This window comes from Corvus hawaiiensis, chromosome 3 (genome assembly GCF_020740725.1).
Source record: "Corvus hawaiiensis isolate bCorHaw1 chromosome 3, bCorHaw1.pri.cur, whole genome shotgun sequence".
NCBI lineage: Eukaryota > Metazoa > Chordata > Aves > Passeriformes > Corvidae > Corvus > Corvus hawaiiensis.
Window position 1 is genome coordinate 87,492,489 of NC_063215.1, and position 22,814 is coordinate 87,515,302.

Here is a 22,814-nt window from a genome sequence, read left to right on the forward strand (position 1 = left end):
CAAGAAAGTTCAAACAATTTAATGGTTAAACAGTGAAAATGAAAAAAAAAAGAAAACACAACAGAAAAGCATGTCTGCTTACATTTGGTTTTATGTGTAGAAACATACAGAGAAAAGCTGTGGGGTAATGCAGCTGGACATCAGGAGCAATTTCTTCACAGAAAGGGTTGATAAGCATTGGAATGGACTGCCCAGGAAGGTGGTGGAGTCACCATCCCTGGAGGCATTCAAGAAACAACTGGACATGGCACTCAGTGCCAGGGTCCACTTGACAAGTTGATGTTTGGTCAAAGGTTACACTCTATGATCTCTGAGGTCTTTTCCAACCTGAATGATTCTGTGCTGCCTGTCCTCAATTCTTTTCTCCTAATGTTGCAGTGGCAATATCCATACCTCACAGTCTGAGGCATCTTAGGCAGCCGTGGACAGTGGTCCTACATTTTCATCTCAGTTCATACCTGCTGAACTTAAAGGATGCATAATTAAAGATATAAATTTGAAAAACCTAGGAATACCTATTTCACAAACATAAGCCTTAATTTACACTGTCAAGTTTTTATATGAAAGATATTATAAACAGTTAACAACCTTGTTTCATCGGCAGTCACTTGTCCTTGTCTGAAAGATGCTCAGCTTTACTTTGTTCAGCCTATGGAAAAGGCTTAGGCTTGAAAAGGACAAGTTAACTGGCATTCTAGATAGTTAATTGTCCTCTATTTATCCACCCCACCTTTAATATCTTCAGTGGAAGAGATCAAGAAGGTAAAGGGCAAACAAACAAACCCAAGTAAGTCTAGAATCTCATTTATGCATCTCCTGAAGAGCACAAAAAAGGGAAAAATATTATGAAAAAGATGCTCCTATTAACTTTACACTGAAAACCAAATCATTCTACAAGGCCTAAGCAAAAGCCATCATCTCTGTTAAACGCTGACAAACAGCACTGAAAACCTAGTTCAAGTTTTCAAGAAAACTAATTTGCAGACTCTCTCAAAAGTACTGCACATAGATTTAAACCTTGAGGCAGCAGCTTGAAAGTACAGTCATGTGGGAAACAATGTTCAGTATCAGAGAATATTCTTAAATTTTCACAATTTAAGACAAATTCCAAGAATATCCAGATCTAAAAGCAAGCTTCAGCATCCTCAAACACAAACCAAAATCCTGCAAATGCACCTGTACTTGTGAAAAGTGAAGAAGACACTTAAAAAACAGGGGAGAAACTACTATTAATCCACTTTATTGTTATTGCCTTTAGCATAAACCATGTGCCATGTATATCCCAGCAGCTATCCCTAAAAGTCTTCTAAAATGTTTGCTAACAGCACTGGGCTTTAAGTCTAAACATTTAGGTTTCTAAAGTTATGTCTTAGACCTGTTTAGAGTCTTGCATGCTTTTCAAATAAAGATGTCATACTCAGTATGTTTGTCTGCCTCTCCTAAACACAGCCAGCAGTTTCTCTTTTCATTTTATTGCTGTTTTGAAAGTAACCATTTTCACTCATCTGCAAATTCTTCCCTTTCTTTTCACCAGCCTTGATGTTTATCAATGGGAAACATTTCATTTTTCAATGACTCTGGTGGGCCAGTAAAAGATTTCCTGGTAAATAAGACATGGCCCAGGGTAGGCAAACCTTTGCTTATGTGAATAGACATGAGGGTCAAGAGGGCACCTCCTTGCATGAATAGCTTCTTTATTATTAAGCTGATGTTTCACAACCAGGATGGAGCAATAAAGAGTAAAAGTAAGGAACTGGAGAAGAGGGAAATGACTGAATCACCTTATATTTGGCTCAGTCTTCCTCCTGCAGCAGGGTAGATAAAGGTGTCATCACTATGGATCCCTGCTTTGTTGCCCTTCCTGAAGAGTCCCAGGATTTAGGGCCACTGAAACAAGTGGCAATGACAAGCCATAGACTTTTTATCAACAGACAAAGCTGTTAAACTGTTTTTAGGATTCTACAATGATGATAAATATGGTATATTAATGCTAAAAATGTTAATTTTTGTTAAACTGTTTTTAGGATTCTACAATGATGATAAATATGGTATATTAATGCTAAAAATGTTAATTTTTGCATATAGTCTAAAGAGGTATGAGACATTTCTCTTGCAAAGTAACTGTACGTAGAGATGGGAGATTACGCAGTTCTTGTGTAAATATGCAGTTGTGGCTGAGGGTCTTTGGAGGCTTAAATAATGTGAATGATGTGGCATCTCAGCCACATTTACATCTGAGCAATCAGCTCTACCCAGAAGAACATGGACAGGCAGAAACCAGCCTATACACTGCCCAGGGTGAGCCACCTTTAAAATCAGGGTCTACATAACATTACTCCAAGAAGTGTTTAAGTACTTTCTTTACTTCTTACAGTTGTGATAAGTAATACGGTGCTCTCAACACTCAAAAGCAAATGGATTCTTCACACAAGGGACTCCTAAAAGTTGCTTTTAAGCAAGTTTATTTTTAGGCATTTCTCAGCATGGAAGGAAAAGGCTTTCTTCTCAGCATATCCGACAATACTCAGCTTGTAAATTTCTGCACGTGTGTTAAACACATTTCAGTAAACATTTATTGTGGTGTATTTCTACTGTAATGCATTGTGAAATTTTTATTACGGAATATAAACTTTAGACAGTACTTGACCAAATACAGCTCACTTAATAATCAGTTGAACTGTTGGCACAGAGATACTGGTCTGTAGGTGAGCTGAGAATCTGTGCTGATAACCTACTTGTCTTTTTAAGTGCTCAAGATCAACGCTACAGATCTAGCTTTGTAGTCATTCCACACAGTTTCCATTGCACTTAGAGCTAGCATTAGGCTCAAAGGAACACACAAGCTAACCTGGGTGGGGAACAAGGGCAGCAGAGAGACCGGTCTCTGAATAAGTCAGTCCTTGTCACCTTTCAGGCTGCTTCTGGAAACAAAATTGGTATTGTTAGTTCAACTTGAACATTTCTTGGCATCCTTTCATTTTACTAATACCCGTTTAAAATTCTACAGTTGGTGATATTTGCTGAAGAACTTCATCCGGTGTGTTTTAAATGGGGGTCTTAAATAGAACATCAGAGAAGTAACAGCAAAGCTCAACATGGCTCTGTAAAGTCATATGAGTGTCAGTGGGGACCAAAAACAGAGTGAAAGAAAAGGCTTCAAGATGAAACCACCCATTAAAAAGAGACAACAGCAGAGAAATGAGTTAAACTATGCAAAATCCCAAGAACAAGTTTAGGGAGTCCATGGAAGAAGCTAGAGGAAGAGGCTCAGAGGAACAAGACAGAAGTGGGGGTGAGGATGGGTGGGGACGTGTTAAAAGCCCATTTTCAAATCAGCAACCTTCTGGATTTATTACAAGAGAAAAAATCTGGAGGTTTAATAAGAGAAGAGGATAATCAAGATTTGTGAAAGAGATGCTAGCAATGTTTTAAAGATTCGGCAGAACCCAACAGAAGCAGCACTGAGTGGCTGAGAAAGGACAACTACAATGACTATTTCCGATATACTTTACAGCTTACTCAGGACAGAATCCCGATGTCCTTACATGATTCCCCCATCACAGTTAGCTTCAGCTAGGTTAGATTTCACCCTGCCATCATCCTCTGTCAGAAATGACACTACCCTCTTTCCCATCACTTCTTACATAGAAGTTGAATAAGAACAGGAACAAAACTACAAGTCAAAAAGAAAGCAGGCAGTAAAGTTTCCAGTTACCAGTAAGAGTGAAATAAAGGCATTTACATTTGAGCTAACTTGAGCTTAGGACAACAACAGACCATCTATGAGGGATCATCAGACCATCGAGACTGGACATGGAAAGTAGGACATGACTGGAAGAAGTACAGAGGGAAAACTCAAACCACATATGGGACTATTACCAGGCGCTAACACGCATTGAAGAGGGAAGGCCCTCCACATTTTCACTGTCATCTTGTTTTTTAAGAAAAAAAAAAAACCAAACCAAAAAACCCGCAACTTTCTGCCACTTCAGGATTAATTGTGATATGCATCATGGGAGAAAACAAACAAAAAACCCCCTAACGATTCCCTCATATCAACATAATTTACATCCTAAATTGAGGCAGAATGTAGATTCTGCATTATGTTTGCAGCAAGTTAAGCACACCAGGCTTAATGCACATCCCAATCCAAACAAGGTTTCTTTCTTGAGGACATCAGAACAGACTTGGGATATAACTTAGAGTAAGATTTCGTTAAGACTCCAGGACAGCAAAAACATACTCCAAACACATCGCATATCTTTCATTTTCCAACATTCCTTTATGGTTTCAAGCCTCCATCCACCTGTTCCACTGTATACCACAAAGACACACCAGGGCACTAAGATGGTAACAATAAGGACACTACCAGAAAGCTCTGCTATCTGAAGCAGACAGAAGGCAGCCACCAACTGAGGAAACTTAAACCACAAACTTTTGGGATCAAGAACCTATACTCTTCTAAGCTTGCACAGTATCGATTACACCAAGAAAAATAATGAGCCACTTTGCCATTCTTCTGTATTTTAGCATTTTAATAGACTTTTAGTGAATTTGAAAATAAAATATTTTTTTTAAAAAACCCCAATGAACAGAAATAATGAACAGAAAATCTACCCGGTATAAACATTCTCACCACTGGAGCCCCACATATCTGGGCAGCCTGTTTTTCATAGTTCACCATTGCGTGCCACGACATTTTAACGGATCCATAAAAAGGCACTAACCAAGTTTATACTGCTCTCGGATTTAATACATGCAATCGATTAATAATTAGTTTTGAAGAGGCATTCTGCCAGATGACCAAACCAGGACGATTATCAACTCCTTACGGCTTGGAAAGAAGTCAGTCTCCTAGAGTACAACAGCGCAAGAGTTGCGAGCATCCCTCCGTGCGAGCCGTGCACCCTTTCCCCCGGTTACCCCGACTGACCTCCGGGACCCCCAGGGCACCTCTTCAGCATTTAGTAAGAAAACAATTAAAAAAGAGAAAGGGAAGAAAATCAGACCAAACAGAAGAGGATCGAGACTCTTAGCTTCACCTTCCCTCCTTCTTAACACAACATCCATTGAGGCAAAAGGAACCACCCTGGGTGCTAAAACAAGAGCCGCATGCAGGGCGCCGCGCCGAGCAGCGGGCGGGAGCACACTCCGGGCGGGCACCTCTGGGCCGGCCAGCTAACGCTGAAATCAACCCCCAGCTCCTCTAGCACTCAGAGGGAAAGAGAAGGCAACGCGGACCCATTTAAGGGCTCTGTCATTAAGTAGTTAGGGACGATTAAGAGGTTTCTCTACGCTCCCGCTCGAGGGACAGTTTTTCGGCAGCGGGCTTTGTGAAGGCACAGACGGGGTCGGGCTGTGCCGGGTCCCGGCTGGTTCCTCAGCCCGCCCGCCCACGGGCGCGGGGTTTTCCGCTCCAGGGCGCCCGGCAGCACCTGCTGCTGCTGGTGGTACCCCGCGGCCCCAGCCCCGGCCCCAGCCCCGGCCCCCGCCCCGGCGGCGCCCGCTGTACCTGCAGGATCTTGTCCAGCCCCTCTTGGCCCAGGCAAGGAAACTGCTTGAGCAGCTCCGTCTTCTGCCGCTTATAGTTGTCGGTAGCCGAGCGCCAGTGGGGCTCCTCCAGCACCTCGAAGATCGCCGCCCCAATGGACAGGTAGAAGATGATGGCCGAGGTCAGCAAGGGGCCCCTGTCCACCATAGTGCCGGCGGCAGGCAAGGAGGGCGGGCTGGCGGAGCGCGGCAGGCGGGCGAGCCGGGGAGGGTGCCCCGCGCTGCGGCCGTGGGTGCCCAAAGCCGCCCTGTCCTTCCCTGACCACCTCTGCCTACCCCGGCCGTCCGCCGTGCCTCCTCTCCCGGCTTCTGCCGCGTTCCCTTAGAGTCTTCCACACTCCCCTCCCACTCTTCCTCCTCCCTCCTCTGCTCCGCTCCGCTCCGCTCCACTCCACTCCCCCCGGGCTGATCTCCTTCCCCCAGTTCTTTCCCCTCCCTCCAGAGCAGCGATTTGAACCTGGTGCTCTCCCGCTTCCTCTGCCCCCGGCCCGCGCATGCGGTGCTGTCGCCGGGGAGAGGCCGGCGGGGCGTCCCGGGCGCGGCGGGACCCAGCCCGCGGCCCGGCCAGGGACGGGCGGTCCCCGCGGGGCGGGAGGGCGGCGGTGGGGTCCGGCCATCGCCATCGCCCTCCCCCGAGGGGCCGCCTGGGGGAAGGGGAGCGGGGCCGCGACCTCCGCTCTTCCCGCCCTGCCTGGCAGGAGCTGGTGTGGGGCCGAGAGGGCGGCTCGGCCCCGGCCTCCTCCCCCTGAGCGCGGCTGGTCCCCGCGCCCGCAGCCGTCTGTACGTTCCCCTCCGTGTTTTCCCTTGAGTCAGGGTAAGAAGGGGTAACGTCGCTCAGTTTTATTTTACTTGTTCCCTCATGCCGGCGGGTTCAGCGGAATTCCTCGTTTTCGACGCCGGGAGGCTGTGAAACGAGGTCTATAGCTTTCCTGGATGCGTGGAACCGTGGGGGGAAGGTGAGCAGGAGCTCTGAGGAGAAAAGAAGGTGTCTGTCCGCAGATTTCACCCCTTCCCTGAGACGTCCACACGTGGGCATTACAGATCATTCGGAGCAGAAAATGCATCTCCCTTTCTTTCGTGCCTTTGGTACCTTCAGTAAATATTGCTGTGTATGCTGTGTGTGTGTTTGGGAGGGAGGGGGACACGGGGTAGTGATTTTCCATGAGATGCTCAAAACATCTTCCAGGCTGAAGCTCTCTTGAAGCTCCCCCTGTTTGTGAAGCCTTCTCCAGGAGACTCTTAACAGCCATGCACCAGCCCACGCCGCTCCGTGCTCGAATAGGGCTGGAAATGGGTTTAAATGGGCAGGGAGAGGATATAGCGATGCGTTATGCACCCTGGCAGTGCTTCTGGTGCGGACACAGTTCATCTTACAAGCATTGTTTTTGTGGGGGTAACTTGTTTTCTTCCAGCCCCCACAACAGGAAATAAACACTCAGGAAGTACAGTCGTTCATATCAACTGCATCAGCAGTAAGAGGTTTGGGGTGCATAGGTACTCAGTTGGAGTACAGAAACTAAAAGGCTAAGATAAGCCTGTGCAGACATAATTGAAATGGGAAGACGGGGAATGGAGGATAATGGGAAAGACAAAGGAAAGAAGTATGCAAGACAGGATGAAAAATCAAAAAGGAGAGCACATGGAAGGCAGAGGAACATGCCTTGGTTAGAAGGTGTATGGAGATACCTATGTAAAACTTTGAATCATGCCCAACGGATGCTTGTGTGAGATTGCCCCCAGGAAATCACATGGCCCTTAAACAGTCCTTCTACTAATGTACATAGTGCTCAATAAAAATACATCTGCAAGAGGTTCCTGGCAGCCTAAAAGCAGGACTGGAGAAACCACAAAATCCACAAGCACATTAAGTGATCACTTTTTGCATGGGATTTCCCAGATATTTAAAGGAAACATTAAGAAGGAAAAAGGATTTTCAAACTGCAGTAGTTAAAAAAATTATATGTGCTAGAGGAAATAGCAGGAAAAAAGCATCATAATAAACATTTTTTAAATGAGTGTCATAAAGAAACTCCACTGATCTTTTTTATTAAGTTAAAAATGGGGGATGCTTCATGAAGTTGAAAGGCTGTAATTTTTTTAATTAAAAGGAAAAGAAGAATTTCATGATGCACAATTACCACATGAAAATTATTCCCAGGTGTTATCACTTGGCCCAAGACCTTTGCAAAACTTGAAAAGCCATTGGCCACATAAATTAAGTTGAGCATCTGTCACTGTCTCACTCACTGATTTAAAAGTAAAGCTAAAAATTGTAAGGTATATAAATACTTACGGCAAGTGACTGAAAGTATTAAAGAACTTTCAGTAGGCAAATCATGATACAATTTTCTTTTCGGTGCTCTTGCACCTTCTTCTGAGTCACCTGCAAGTGGTTAGGTTATTCTGACAGCAGCACCAGTAGCCTGACACGTTACAGCAATGCTGCACTTGTGTGTTCCTGACCCTGAACATCTGTGCTTTGTAACTGGAAGGTATTTGATTAAATTTTGAAACTGTACTCTGCTCCATCTGTCTTTAAGTCTCTAAAGGCCCATTTATACATTGAAACAGTATCTTAAAGGCATGAGGAATGACACGAATGACCCTGAACCCACTGCAGTTACAGAGCACAGAGGAGCAAAAACACTTCCAGGCATTTTACAGAAAGTTTGTGATTTTGATTCAACATTTCTGCTTTCCACTCTAAACTCCCAGTCACAGATTGCATAATTAGTACTCTCAGTAACTGAGTCAGTCGGTGTTTAAAAACAAACAAACCTGTGTATCACATACCATTTTTCCCTGTGTTGAAATGCTATTGCACTTGTTAGACTGTCTCCTTGTGTTTCTCTGAGTTTAAAAGAGGTGAGCCTGGTAAGGAGCAACATCCAGAAGAATAGTTTATTCCCCAAGGAACCATAACCAGCTACTCCTACAAGAAGAGGTGATCCACTGAGTATCAACAAACTTCGAGCACTTAGATATTTCACTTTGATTCCATTGTCTTTTGCAGAACAAATTGCAAGGTATACTTTCATGCTGCTGGCCAAGTGAGTGCAGCAAGAAGGAATGTTTTGTGTAGCTGGCCTCTCTTTGCGCCTCCTGATCTAAAATGCTTCTCCTGACCTCAGAAAAGATCCCATATCCTTTTATTCATGGGCCTTTTCTCCTCTTTGTTTCCCTTGGATTAAACAGTACCCCTATTGTCAACCCACAGCACCTGCCACATAGGCCCCACAGCTTTTCATGCTAGCTAAGTTAATGAAAAGGCTGGAGTTATTCACTCACAGGCTTTTAAATCTCATTAAAAATCAAGGGAGAAACAGCAGAAAGCACTGTGGTGAGCAATACCACAAGTATCAATCATTTGTATTATTTGCGTAGGACATTATTTCAGGCTGTCCAGTCCAAAAGGAAATCTCTTTCATCCAAACTGTATATCTAAGACACATTTGCTGTACAGATGTTTCCTAGAGCAGCCTGAAATGAATGAATAAATGTCAGAAAATGTTTTAGATGGAGCAAGTAAAAGACATTATTTGGGCTAAAGAAACCTGTCATGTAGTGGCAAAGACGGCATGTTATACTGAGTATGAGCTATGAGCCTCTCTTCAAGCCTCTGCCATTTTTCACTTAGAAGTCTGTTTTGGGCTGGTTGATGACTGTTGTCAATGCCTGTCAGCTCTGCATGTTTCATTTTTTTTAACTTGAAATTTAGACACCTCCAACGTTATCTTCAAGTGCTTTGCATCTAGCCACGTATAGTTTGACTAAGTTGAGGGGTGCGCTGTCGTGACTATCATGAGCAGTTTGGCTTCTTTGATGCAGTCCAGTGCACACAGAGAGGGTAAGAATGGTCTGCAGATGATGCAGAATTTTATATGAGGCATTTGTGGAAAGTTCAAAAATTCTCCATGGGATTGTTCATACCTTTTGGCTTATGTATTTACACAAAGCACATTTTATGCCCTGAATGTAAAGTAACACATAGTAAATCATAATAAAAATAATAAAAACCTTTACCAAAACAACCTGCATACCACTGCAACAGACTTCTTCACCCATGGACAGATAATGAGTGAACAAACACCACATGACAGATGTTAGTCATGCTGCTTAATGAATAACTGGTGATGAGTACAATACCTGTGTGGAATGGCTGTAATATGTTCAAGGAAAAATATGCATTTGGATCATCTGTTTTTCACTGAGGTACCTGCAGTGCTCGAGAGAAATATCTTCATCAGGAAGAAGCCTAGGTATTTCAACAGTTTTTCTGCATCTATTTCCTTGACTTGTTCCTCAGCCATCCATAGCAGTCACTGAATGATGAAACACATCTTCCTTCAAAATATTTTAAAAAGAAATACTCTGGCCTTCTCTTTCTGTTCCACCATGACCTCACTGGTAGTGCCAAGAGCTTTACGGCAGTCCTTCATGCTGACATTCATGTCAGTGATCTAAGCATTTCAGAATACAGCTCTACAAAAAAAGACCAGCTCATACAATGTCAGTCCTGGACTGGCTTTTACCACCATGATACCCGGAGGACATTACTCTTCTAGATAATATGTTCAAGGATAGCTGAGCACCATGGTAACAGAGTCAGTGAATATGCAACAATCTGTTATTTTGTTATGTAAAACATCACTTTCAAGTCTTATTTTTGTGTCATTAAGAAGGAATTAAATTTTATTTGTGTACAGTAATATGGATGAATGTTTGCACATCACCCTGAAACTTGTTTCCCAAACCAGTTTAATTTAACTTTTATCAATCTGGTGTCATGCAGTGCGTGCAGTGCATCCTTCTCCAGTGTTACTGCCTGAACGTGATAGTGCTGGATTACAGGGGAGAATTCAAGGAGCTGTTAGCCTCCCCTGTCTCCCAGCTGGGTTGCACAGCTGTGTGTCTGTGTGCCAGGTTGTGCAATGAAGGGCCTTGTATGTGACTGGGCAGCTCCCGAATCCACACTGGGCTCCCTTCCATGCACGGTGTGTAGCACTCACGTTTTGTTAGTCAACATGCCGGAAGAGCTGTTCTGTTCCCACCTATCTCTTCCCTTTATAGAGAAGTCAGCACATTATTTTGGCAGAGGAAAAGCAGAGGGAAGGTTGATGGTTTTTTTTCCCCCTTCTTGGGTGAGTAGAGCCTCGTAGATAACAAATGAAGACAGCTATACACCAAAAAAAACATTGAAAAGGATCATATTTTTATCATCTGTTCTCCTGTTCCAAACCCTGCAGCAACAGCTTGTGAGGCTAGATTGGGTTCCTTATCTAGGGAAAGAAAAGATGGAGTAAGTAAGTGAGAGAGTTGGCTACATGCAGTTAAAGGAGTATGGATTTTTAAGATTTTTGTTTCCTACGGACACTAGTTGCTTTTGTGCTTGATGTCCTGGAATGAAAGAAGGGTCATAGCCCATGCGGTCTCTATGCATGTGCCTCTCTCTTATGTGTTTAAAGGAGTTTTGAAAGAAGACAAGAGTTCCTGGCATAGTCAACCTCCACAGCCCCTTAGCCTGGCACCTGGTTCTTTGTGATCCCTCCACGTCACGTGTGGTATTGGGAAATACCAGCAGCAAAGGCTGAGCACTAACACCCACAGCTGTCCTGCAAGTGAAGGGCCTGCAAAGCTGTTAGTGGCTTTTAACTTATGCCTTGAACCCTCCTAGACCATCACCAGGAGAGGTGTTATAAGAGAGTTTGGAGGAACTTAGATGTCAGTGTTACTGCCTTCCAGTGGTTCCTCCCACATGCCAAAACTCAGCAAGCAAATCCAGGTGACTTGCAGATATGACTGTTGGGAGTTAACTTGGCACAAAAGTGACTGGGTTAGAGCATCAGAAAAAAATCCACCTGGTCTAATGTTTCAGTCAACAGCAGGACTGTTGTCATTGCTCTAAGCATAGAAGCTGCCTGCAGGTTCTAACTTCCAGGTCTCATGGTGAGCACCATGCTCTTGGCTCTCAGTGACTTTGTAGGGATGTGTGTGTGCATGGTCACAGTCAATTGCAGGATAACCCATGACTGAGGTGGAAAAGCAAGTCAGATGCTGGATATTTTCCTCCTGTTGTGTAGCACCTCAGCAGTGCTCTGTTCATCATTCTGTCTCACAACTGGAACAAAGTCCAGGGAAAGTGAAGAAGCAGTGAGTGAATGGAAGCAAACTCAAACTGCCCATGTTGCTGCTCTCCTTTGGGAGCTCTGGGGAAGTCCTGGTAACTCAGGTTAGACTCACAACGGTGCCAACAATGAGGTGTGGGGGAGATCTGTCAGGAAGCAGAGTTGAGGGAAGGCAGAGAGCATAAGAATAGACAATTCCTAACTGTACCTGTACATCTGCAAAAATCTCTGAAGCAGCTGAGAGAGAGAGAGAGAGAGAAGAATATGTGGGTCTCTCTAAGGGCATCCAAACAGAGGTGAACATCCCAAGCTTCTTTGTTCATTCAAGAGGACCATCTGAGGCTGAACATCCCCAGGGAATACTGCATTGCCAGCATGGGTTATAGAAACTAATGGTTAGCAGCCTGTTAGAGGTTTCACAATTCATTTCCTTTGAATATTAGTTATTTCTTTTGCCAAAGAGAGGCGAAAAAGGGAGGAGGAGGAGGAAATAAAAACTAAATGGGCTATTTCATTTATTTTATAAGATAAAGTCAATAAGCAGATGGGCGAACTCTGCAGATGGCATTGCTTCAGTCAAGACAGAAAATTCAGTGCTTTCCCTGCATGTGTTTTTTGCAAGATTTCTTTGGAACAAGGAAGTGTATGCAAATAATGGAACCAATCTGCAAAAGCTCATTCAGCTCAGCAGCCATGAACTCTCACTGACTGTGGATACTTGTAACAATAAAGATTCTCCGGCTGGGGAGCCTGGCTCTTAGGTCTGCTTCATATTCTACCCTTGCTTCACTACTCCCTACTCTCACCCCAAGCTTTTGCAATTCAGTGACAATCAGAGTTAATAAAGGTGTGTCTGTGATCCTATAAAGCAATTTGCATCATCTTCTTTTGTCATGAAATTTTCACAGGGGAAGGAGGAGCAGCAGCATTTTGTCCAAGTAGAGGTTGCCCTGGCAGTGTACCAAGAAGGCTGAAGCCCTTAATTTTCGTAAGAGAGATTTGATTACCGCAGCCCATATCTGAGTGCAGAAATGTGTCCTGCAGAAACTACACTCCCCCACCCCCTCACTCCCCCTCTTCCAAGATAAATCTAAAAGTAGTCTGGAGCTTACAGTCTTGCATTACTGCCGCTGTGTCACAAGCTTGGGCTACCTTGCTGAAATTATTGTACTAGGTATACAACAGATTACACGACATCTGCCTCTGCCCTACCAAAATCATAATTTTCCATAGCCAGGTTGAAGAAACTGCGCTACTTTCACTAGCCAGAAGTGTCCAGAACCTGCCAGTTGACATTAACTGTGTTGTATGTTATTTCAGTGTGTGTCTATTATAAACAGATGACAATGCAACTTCCATTTTGAGTAAAGGAACTGATAATCGACACAGAGCTATTAAAACATGACAAATAAGTAATGCCTAAGCCAGATAAATAAATGAGCTGTTGGAGAAGTCTTTCTTCTGCTGTACTGTCTAGTGCAAATACAGCAGCCTTGCTCAATAAAGAAGACCTTGTTTAGTTCTGGGCTTGTCTCAACACTAGTCTTTTACAAGCACTTTGGACAAGATCATTAAACCTGCATGTATCAACTGAAGACATGCCTCCCAAATTTCCTGCTAGTGCTGGGAAAAGCTCTAGTTGCACAATTATATCTTGACTAACAAATATCTATTCTCAGCAGTGGGAAGTGAGTTATTTTGCAGCTCTCTATCAGAGTCTACAGATGCCTTGTATGACATTTAGAGAGATTAAATTCCTTTGCCTCTCTTTATACCTGGACTGCTTGTAGGGCATGCTGCTTGGAAAACATGGGAATATTACAATTGGAATATCTATTATCATGATAATGTGTGGAAATCTGACAGAGCAGTTTGGTAAGGACATTACTGGGGTTCGTAGGTAAAGCAGAGAGGGGATTTTGATATCTGTCATTAGTACAGAACAGTGGGAAAAGCTGCTGTGGTTCCTCACTGGCAAGACACAGTGGGGAGACTGCTACTGCCATAAGCTGGGCACTGGACAAAAGGGTGGGATGGAGCCCTACAGGAAGAGTTGTGCAGGCTGGCTGCCATGGTGGGGGGCCTTTGCTGGCCATGTTGTGGGCAACAGGGCCACACAATGAACAGATACTCCAGCTATCATTTTTATTTTCCAGAAAAAAGTTGGCTTTCCTATCTGGGGTGACTAAACTAAAATGTCTTTTCTCCATTCACCTTGATGCAAACTCATCTGTTTTTGAACAGAGATCCCAAGTTTTAAGATCCAATTCAAATCTGAAGCTTTCCTTATGGTCTCCACTCTGTGGAGAATTCCTCTGAGTCTGGCAGTTTTCCATATTAGAAATCTAATATTATTTACATTGATTGTGGTTTAGACATAAAGCTTGAATTCGGTCCTATGTGGATAGAAGGACTGAATATCTTCAAACAGTGGTGCAGAGAGAGAAAGAAAGGAAAAGCAAAAAGGCCTTGAATAATATAAAAGATGGGATCTAGCACTACTAAGGAAGCAGACCAAATAACATCGTGGTCTTTTCATTTGTGACTTGTGCAGCACAGGCTTTTCAGGATGGTTGAGTACCCACTTCAGGACCAGGGGGCAGGGGTAAGGAAGAGCTAGCTCACAGCAGCACCTTGACAGCTTGCCAATGCACACACAAGCAATATGCACCTTTTGGTTAGTCCCTGCAGTGAATTATGTTTTCAGTTGTACCTTGCAGAGTGAATAGCAAACAACTTCAGACTGTAACACTGTCCAATCTGTTCCCCCATATGCACTCCTTTTCCAAAGAATACACTGTACCATGTAGTAATGAGGGCATTCAAATAACAATGGAAAGACTGACTCTGATATTCTCCTGTGCTAATTTCAAAGCTGCCTATCCAGTTCTCTGCCTTTTTTGGCAAGTCTCTTTACACCATTTATGCTTGGTTTTAAACAGACTTGGTAGGAGAAAGATTCCAGCACACCTGATCCAACTTTTAAACTCAGCTCCACAGAAAGGCAGATATTACATAGGCATAGAGTTAGAAAGTCAGTAGAACTTTCCCTGCTTCCTAGCACATTTTTATTTCTTAAAATTATGTAAATTCTGTGTTGGTATGGTAGGTAAAACTGATTGTGGGACATTATACATGAACTGGAATGCATGGCACAAGAAGTCACATCTTTCTGTAACACTAAATATTGTCTCACATATGGGAGGCAATATATCAGAACTCACAAATCCTCTTTTAAGCACCTGTAAAAAACCACTGAAACCAACACAGGCCACCTGCGACGTGCAAAGCCCTCAGCCAAAACAGTCACATTCACGAAGCTGAGTTATGAAGTCCTCTATAATAGAAAGTCCTCCAAACTTGAAAGATTTATTGTTCTTCTGGGGGCAGTTTCAGGCATATAACTTATTCCCACTGAGCTCTGGCAGTTTCTCATATCCTGGTTGTTCTCACAGTATCTTCTCTATGGCTAGTCTTGCAGCCAGCTTGTTTTGTAGCTGGATAAGCTGCCTCTGCTGTAATATCAACACTTGTCGGGCCAACAGGGAAGACAGTGGAATCAGATACATATATAGGATAGCAGTAGTAATACTGTATATTCTTTATTCCTCGTATTGACTTTCTCCCTGAAGGACTGCGCACAGCACAATATTGAGGGAATTTCAGCCCTTTTACAGGGCCAAGACATGGTTTCTACAACACCTGTGTTCTAGTTAATGCTCAGGTTGGCTATAAGTGGAAAATAACTCGTTACACTTCTGCACATAGGCAAATTTTGATTAAAGACAACAAAAGATTATTTGGGAGGAGTGAGGGTATTTTTTTCTTCTTCTCATTCTGGAAAGGACTACCAAAGCCCTTCTACCTACTGAACTATAAAGACAAAGAATAAAGGTTGCAACTAATGTGGGGGAAAGGGAAAGGTTTTACACCACCACTCTGTCCTGTTTGAGTGGTCCATCTCCATACATTCTTCATGCTTGGACAGTGCAGTTTCTATTAAGAAATGTTCCTTCTTGAGTGTCTGCTTCATGCAGTGATAGCTAATAGAGTGTTGTGTCATAGGTGGTGCCTGGCACAGGGCACTGCTCTGCTGTGAATGGGCTCAGCTGAGCACAGTGGCTGTGAGGACATGGGTGAAGGCTCCCAAGTGCACTTGTTGGACCAAATACACTTCTGAAAAAATAGCGTCTTGGAATAAGACGACAAGTAAAAAGCAGCAAGCCTCTGACTGGAAAACAGACAGCCCATTTATTCTTTCAGAAATTCCATTTATGTAGGAGATGGATACAAGCCCTCCATACTGCTAAAATCCTCCAACTCTTGCAGACAGACAGGTCTCCTTTTAGCCATTGTCCCAGGTGTATTTCATCTGCAATATAAAACAAGTCTGGCTCACCCCTTTGCAGACCTCTGAACTGTCAGAAGCCTGGGACAGCAAGACTCTCAAGTGATTGCATCACGTGAGAGGGGAGGAGGTCAGAGGGAATCATCGCTTGAGAATGCATGCCCACATCTCAGCTCCTAATCCTGGTCTGACACGGGGCATGTTGGATCATGCATGGAGGAGATGCACAGGGCATGCCACTGCTGGCAGGTGCGTGCTGCTTAACAAGGTTGCTCTGAATGCTGGCCCCTGCAGGTTCTCCTCCACCTGCTCCAGCCCCAGGCTGGAGTGCTTCCTCTCCGCAGCCGCAGTGCTGGCAACAGCTCCTACCTTGGGGGATGCTACTGCAAGGATGGGCACAGGAGGATGGTGCTGCTGCAGGGATGGGTGCAGGAGGATGGTGCTGCTGCAGGGATGGGTGCAGGAGGATGGTGCTACTGCAGGGATGGGTGCAGGAGGATGGTGCTGCTGCAGGGATGGGTGCAGGAGGATGGTGCTACTGCAGGGATGGGTGCAGGAGGATGGTGCTACCGCAAGAATGGGCACAGGAAGGTGCTACTGGCAGTGGAGGAGTGGCAGCAGAGGGAATACCACTCAAACTGCCTCAGGCTCAGCAGGACTTCTATTGGCATCACCAAAGGATCATGCCACTGCCTTCGTAACTGCAGAAATACTTCCCAAGGCTGACTTTTCCTTTTAGAAATAGAGAAATTTCATCCAGTGAACTATGCATTTCTTGGATGTTATTTGGCTTGCCAAATGGCTGTAACCTGTCAGCTGTACCAGATCAGCCCAAGGCCTAAAAATGCTGTGTCTTGTATCTTATGGCTGAAAGATTAGTTTGTGCATGCTTGGCTAGAGAGGTTCTGTTAAGAGAATCTGTTACATAGAGGTTACTATGCTCCTTGTGTCTTCCTCATAAGGCACATGTGTCCTTTCCCCTAGAAAAACATTGAAATTGTCAAGGGCTTTGCATATGTTAAGGAACTAAAAAAAAAAAAAAAAAAAGCAAGAAGGTCAGAGAATACACAAGTTCTTTGGGTTCCTGTGTTTTGCAGCCAAAGTTCTGAAAAGCACTTCTGTTCAAGCACAGAAACTGTGGCTCTCTGTACTGTTAGAAGGGTGTCAGCAATTGCAGAAGTGTGGAAGAGGAGAGGAAGTCTCATGGTGCCAGCTGAAGGAAGGAGAAGTAGTGACATGAACAGTGCCCCTTCAACCAGCAAGGAAAAGAGGAATCACCTGCTCTGTCTCTAAACCACCAAGTCTCTTTTCTGTGCTAGCAGGATGCTCCTCCCTGCTCCTACTTCAATTTAAAATTGTCTTTCAGAGAAGTAAATGCAAATGCCCCAGGTGAGAACTCATCAGTATCACAGAAAATAAATGGAACCCATGGAGTCAGGAAAAAAAACCATTTTAAAAATGGCTGAGTTTCATTGCACTTACTTCTCTTTGAACTTGCTGAAGTTCAGATACGTTCAGAACTGGAGTTTTGGAGCAGATCCACCTCTGTTGTCAACTCACTTATCCTCTGTTGTTGTGGATTGTTTATTTAAAAATAGTGTGCACAAGATATCACTCTAGGTGAAAATGTAGAAAAATTAGTTCTGAGTGCAGTGGCTGTATTTTTTAAAATGCTTTAAATAATATGCTTAAGAAAGCTGAGGACAAGTACGTGTGAAGATATACTGCTTAAAAAAACCTGAACTTTAGCCTTGTAGGTCTGCACATTTGTGCAGATATCCACATCATAAACTCAAGCACTCTTAGATTCAAACTGCTGGATTTATCAGGAACTCTTCAGCTGTGGACAGAATATATTTCAGGAAATTGGAAGTAGTACAGAATAATCATGGACTGAAAAGGCTTTTGCCCTGTTCTGAGTTGCAGAGCAGGATTTGGCCCAAAAATACACTATCAGAAGCTCTTTGAATTAATGTAATAATAGAATATGGTGTTTTTATTTCTTTTACGTAATGGTCTCCAATTCATTCATAAGTATTGTTTAGCACTAGCTACAGCTCCGTTGTGGGAATGTGTTTTCACAGGCAGCTGTGATATGGTTGTATGATTTACCCTGGTTCACAAAATTTAAAAACAACAAAAAACAAAGAGTAAACAAAATGAGGCAGGGAAAGGGAAGCAAGAAAAGGGCCAGGGAATCAATCAAGATTGGAATGAAAGTTTTGCCTCCTATTCCTGCTGGACAATATTCTCTGTCACCATCACTCTCACTAATTTACCTGACCAAAAGGATGTTAAGTCATACACTGTCATGATTCTACACAAGGTTATTTTTGACATTTTTTATTTACTTCCTTTTTGACTGCTTCCTAGGTTTCCTCAGGGAGGGATAATAATGTCTACCCTCAGAGAAGCCCAAACTGTATTATTGTACTCCCGGAACAGTTCCTAAACCCAGTTGCTTCTCAGACATTAAAATACACTGTATCTGTCAACCCATCCCTTTTAACTTTCCCAAGCATTGGATGTTTGTGCAGTGCTTTATGTGCATATAATTGCAATGACACAATTGAAATATGCTTAAAAGGATAGTTTTATAATAAGTCTCTGTGTTGTTACTCAAGTGAGGTTACTTCAGTTTCTGGCTTGTCACAAGAACCAGCCATAGAGGAAATATATGGGCCTTTTCACATGAGAGACAATTAATACTGGGAACTTTGTAACTAAGAAGATGTTGAGAGATGTGCACCCATTAAAGTCTCTGACTAACAAACCAGGGAAATGATGGCAGACCACTGGTTACTGTGAGAAAGATGCTCTTGCAGTTTCCCCACCCGGTAAAGGCTGGGTCCAAATGTTTGTTGTCAGTTGCTAGAGAGCCTGTAACTTGACATAACCAGGCGCTGATGTCAGGGCTTCTGGACTAATACTGAGCTAAGCCCTTGTCAGCATTTATAGTTAACCTTTTTATTATGGATTGATGGCACAAAGCAAACTTAAGTCAATGTTTACCTCTACTGTTAAAAGCAAGGAGAAGGGACGAGAACAGTTAGTGGCTTCAGGATGGCTTGATAGTCAAAGACTAGTGTCCTTGTAAATCTGATAAATAACAGACAGTCCAAATTTTTGTAAGAGCTCCAAGGTTTCCTGTGGGATTCCTTTAGATAAGGATTTGAAGGGCGCTGGTTACTTCCGAAGGTACGTTCCTCTCTCAAGGTCCAGCATATGGGGAGAAACAACTTCAAAACACAGAGAAGGAACATATGGGGAGAAACAGCTTTAAAAAAAAACCCCAAACCCAACAAACTGACTAGTACTTCTTTGCATATAGACTGTCTACACTCTCTTAGAAGAAGCAGGAAGTCAGTGGATGTGTAAAGCAAGAGGAACAATTAGATAAGACAATGGTGAGCAGAAACACAAAATGCAATGGAACCAAAAACCACATTGTCATATGTAACCTCCTGAGTCAGGGTCATGCCCTAAATACACAGGACTGTCTGAAAGTAGTGCATGTTGTATTTAAGTACCTAAATACAGACTTAATGCATACCTGTAAAATATTTTTCAGATCCAGCATAATATCTTTTTATGTACAATATGTTCCTTTAATAAGGAAGAGACAGCAATCCTGAACCTGTAGTCAGAGGTGCTTGTCTTAAAGAAGGTTCCTGGAACCATCTTGGCTCAGGTTCAAAGGCTGCTCAAATGTTTAAGCTCAAACTAATCAAATTAAGTGTGTTCTTGACAGATTATGTTCCCCCTTTCGTAGGTCTCCCGTGGGGGATATTAGTCACAAACTCAGAAGAACGCCTACACTGCATCCCCACAATTTGAGGTAGATGTTAAAATCATCCCCCACCTGAGCACACAAATCTGGTAACTGTTCAACCATTTATGCAATTTGCATGTGTAAATGAATTTAGCATTCACAGATGGATTCCTATGTGTATTATGGATAGTTAAGAGTAGAATCTGAAAGCTTCTCTGTAGTTATTTCCCACGAGGGGATTTTATCACATCAAATTATAAATCTATATGTTGAGATATGTCTATATATAAAGATGCACAGAACATACCTGCCTGTGTTCACTTCTGGAGCTGTACCAGTGCTTAGCCAATTGAGAATGTGATGGTGGAGCTCCGTACAAGGTTGTCTTTGCTTGTCACATTTTGGGAAGTGAGCAGGACAGCAAGACTGGCAATTTTTTCAAACTGTAGTGGCCTCTGAGAATAGCTGATTTCATGCCCTCTGAGTGTTTGGATTTCAGTTTGTAGATCGTTTCAACTATTGCTCTATTTTTTGGAATGCAAATCTTCAGGTTATGCAATGTACTATTCAAATTCTTTATTGTCAGTACTCAGAAAGGAAGTGTGTCACCAGTCCCACTGGCCACTTATTGGCACCAAGTTGTTAGCAAAGTGTTGTATGAGTGCTGAGTTTCTGGCACTGCCCTTTTTTAATACTTTTTTCCTTTAGAGAACAGATAAACACAGTTCTGATCTACGCAGATGAATGTAGAAAAATAAGGTGGTTTAAGGTTTGAGTCTGCCAGCTCTGTCAGTATTATCAGGTTCTGTAGTGTAATACAAAATGAAAGTATTTTTGCATGATCAGTCCAGGGAAGAATTGGGTGGTTTAAATGATCAATACTTCACCTAGCCTTAGAGAATTCAATTTTCATCAACTTCTCATGAAAACAGAAACATCTTCCAGATATTCATATGTTAAAAATACAACATCTCTCACTCACAGGTTTGCAAAACTGTTTCCCGATATGATTTTTAGTTTCTAAACGGGTGAGAATTCCAGGAAAGGTAATTTTAAAAGTTATCCTATACTTCATGTTTAGGGATCAGATTAAAGTTTGGGTAACAGTAATGGCACATTTAGACTTTTGAAATTCCTCATGGGAACCACAGAGCTACTAGTAAAAGCCATGAATGTGACTTTGCCTGTATGCCTGTAGGCATAGATTTATATATTATAGGTTTATATATTTGAATATTCCCTGTCAGATAAAAGAACATTAATCAGTGTAAGATGTTAGGAATTGATAAATCTCTTGACTAATTCTCTGGGGACATCTCCCTCATACTGATGTGCTTTTGGATTAAATGAACTATGTTTACCTTAAATTCTATTCCATAACACCTTGAAAGTCTTAATCTCAAAGACTGCCAGGAAATTTTGGGAAAACAAGAAAAAAAAAAAAAAGCAAACAAATCAAAACCTGCAATACTCTTCTTAAGTCATAACACAAAAAAGATTTCAGCACTTCTTCCTCTTAGAAAAAAAAAGAGCAAAAGGATACCTCTGAATACCCGGATTCTCTACCTTGTTGGTTTATTTTTTAGGAATAAAATACTAATAGAAATTTAAGAATGATAAGAAATTTAGAAAAAGTATCATACCAGTAAGCAGACAGTGGTATAGGACGTTAACAAACTAGAAAAATGAAGCTGATCATCTGAAGTGATGGGGACTCTTTTCTGCCTACTTAAAACTCAGTTTCTGGTTTGCAAATTTACAATGCTAATGCCCCATAAAGACTTCTTAGGTGAAAAAAGTCTTTGCTAAAGACTTCATGTTTCCTTCTTTCCTATTCTCTCATATTATTTCATCAGACATTGATGACAGTAATTCGAACAGAAATAAAAAGGTTTCTATAAAACATCCAGAGAGTCCTTTAGGTAAACCGGTGTTAAAAAAATAGCACTGACAATTCCTCTCAGTTTCAGAACCTCACAAGAATTAGAAAAACTGTTATTTTCTCTTTGTAAACCACTTTAACATCAGGGTATGTTACTTGAAAATTTCAACCCTAAAAAAGAAATGGTCAAAAATAATACTAATCCTGTGCACTAATTTTTGCAGCAGATGTGCTGTTACAGGCATTCTCTGCCCTTTGCTGGGTTTTAGCTGCTGCTCTTGTTTTTACCTGCTGCTGGAATATAGCTTTATCAGATGAGGCTGCTGTGTTACACTGCTGCTTCCTACCAGTGTGTTCCTGTTTCATTTCTTTAATTACATCTCTACTGTTTATGCCATTTGCAATATGTGAATGAAAACAGAAACCAAGGCATGAAAGAAATTGACAATATAGATTAAGTTATAAATCTGTAATCTCTCTTAGTCTGCTACTTCAGACTTTACTATCCTCATATGCATTTTATCTTGTTACAGTGATATACTGGATTTGTGTTTACCCTCTAAAAAGCCTAATCATTTGGGAACCCTTTGGTTAACTATGTAGTAGGATCAGTTTTTCAGGCACAGCAAGTATTTTTCCATCCAGCTCTATCTTCAGAAACTCAAGATGTCTTTGATAGATAAGGTTATTCATTTCTTTGTCATTTTCAGCATGGACTTTTTAGCATTTTGGTCTGAGGTATGACTGTTGCCAGCATAACTGTATAGCTAAAACCTGTAGGAAAAATGCAGCTGAAAAGAGTAGTGTTCTGCTTCTCATAAGGTAGTGAACTGCTCTCCTATAAACACTTCACTGTCAATATATCTTCATCCTCAATTTAGAATATAGTTGGAACAGTACAGTTTCTGGGTAGAAACATGGCCCGAATGACTTTCATGGTTCATTTTAAACCCAGTTGGCTGTCCTGGTTAATGTGGAGTTCTAATGCAGTTTGATAACAGATAGATTTAGTTTAAATGTTTTCTTGAAAAAAAAAGTATTTAAAACATTAATTAATCTAAGATTAAATGCTTTACTTCACAGGAATTTAGAGTTCTGATGAATCAGAACCCAGTGAGTAAATGAATAGCTACATGG

At 42.3% G+C, this 22,814-nt stretch overlaps 1 protein-coding gene and 1 long non-coding RNA gene across 2 annotated transcripts in view; both read right to left on the bottom strand.

Moving 5' to 3' along the window:
- KCNK5 (potassium two pore domain channel subfamily K member 5) overlaps positions 1 to 5,978 on the bottom strand; it is a 35,879-nt gene extending 29,901 nt beyond the window's left edge. The window contains exon 1 of the mRNA XM_048298287.1: positions 5,513 to 5,978. Coding sequence (XP_048154244.1) covers positions 5,513 to 5,698 — 186 coding nt within the window. The 5' untranslated portion in view covers positions 5,699 to 5,978. The remainder of the gene's footprint in view (positions 1 to 5,512) is intronic.
- A 9,961-nt stretch (positions 5,979 to 15,939) lies between these two features.
- Positions 15,940 to 20,257, bottom strand: LOC125323792. The gene is made up of 4 exons (XR_007202650.1): positions 20,103 to 20,257; positions 19,036 to 19,262; positions 17,506 to 17,639; positions 15,940 to 16,047 (listed from the first exon to the last, which is right to left on the bottom strand). It is a non-coding gene; the product is annotated as an uncharacterized LOC125323792 (long non-coding RNA).
- Between the last annotated feature and the right edge of the window lie 2,557 nt (positions 20,258 to 22,814).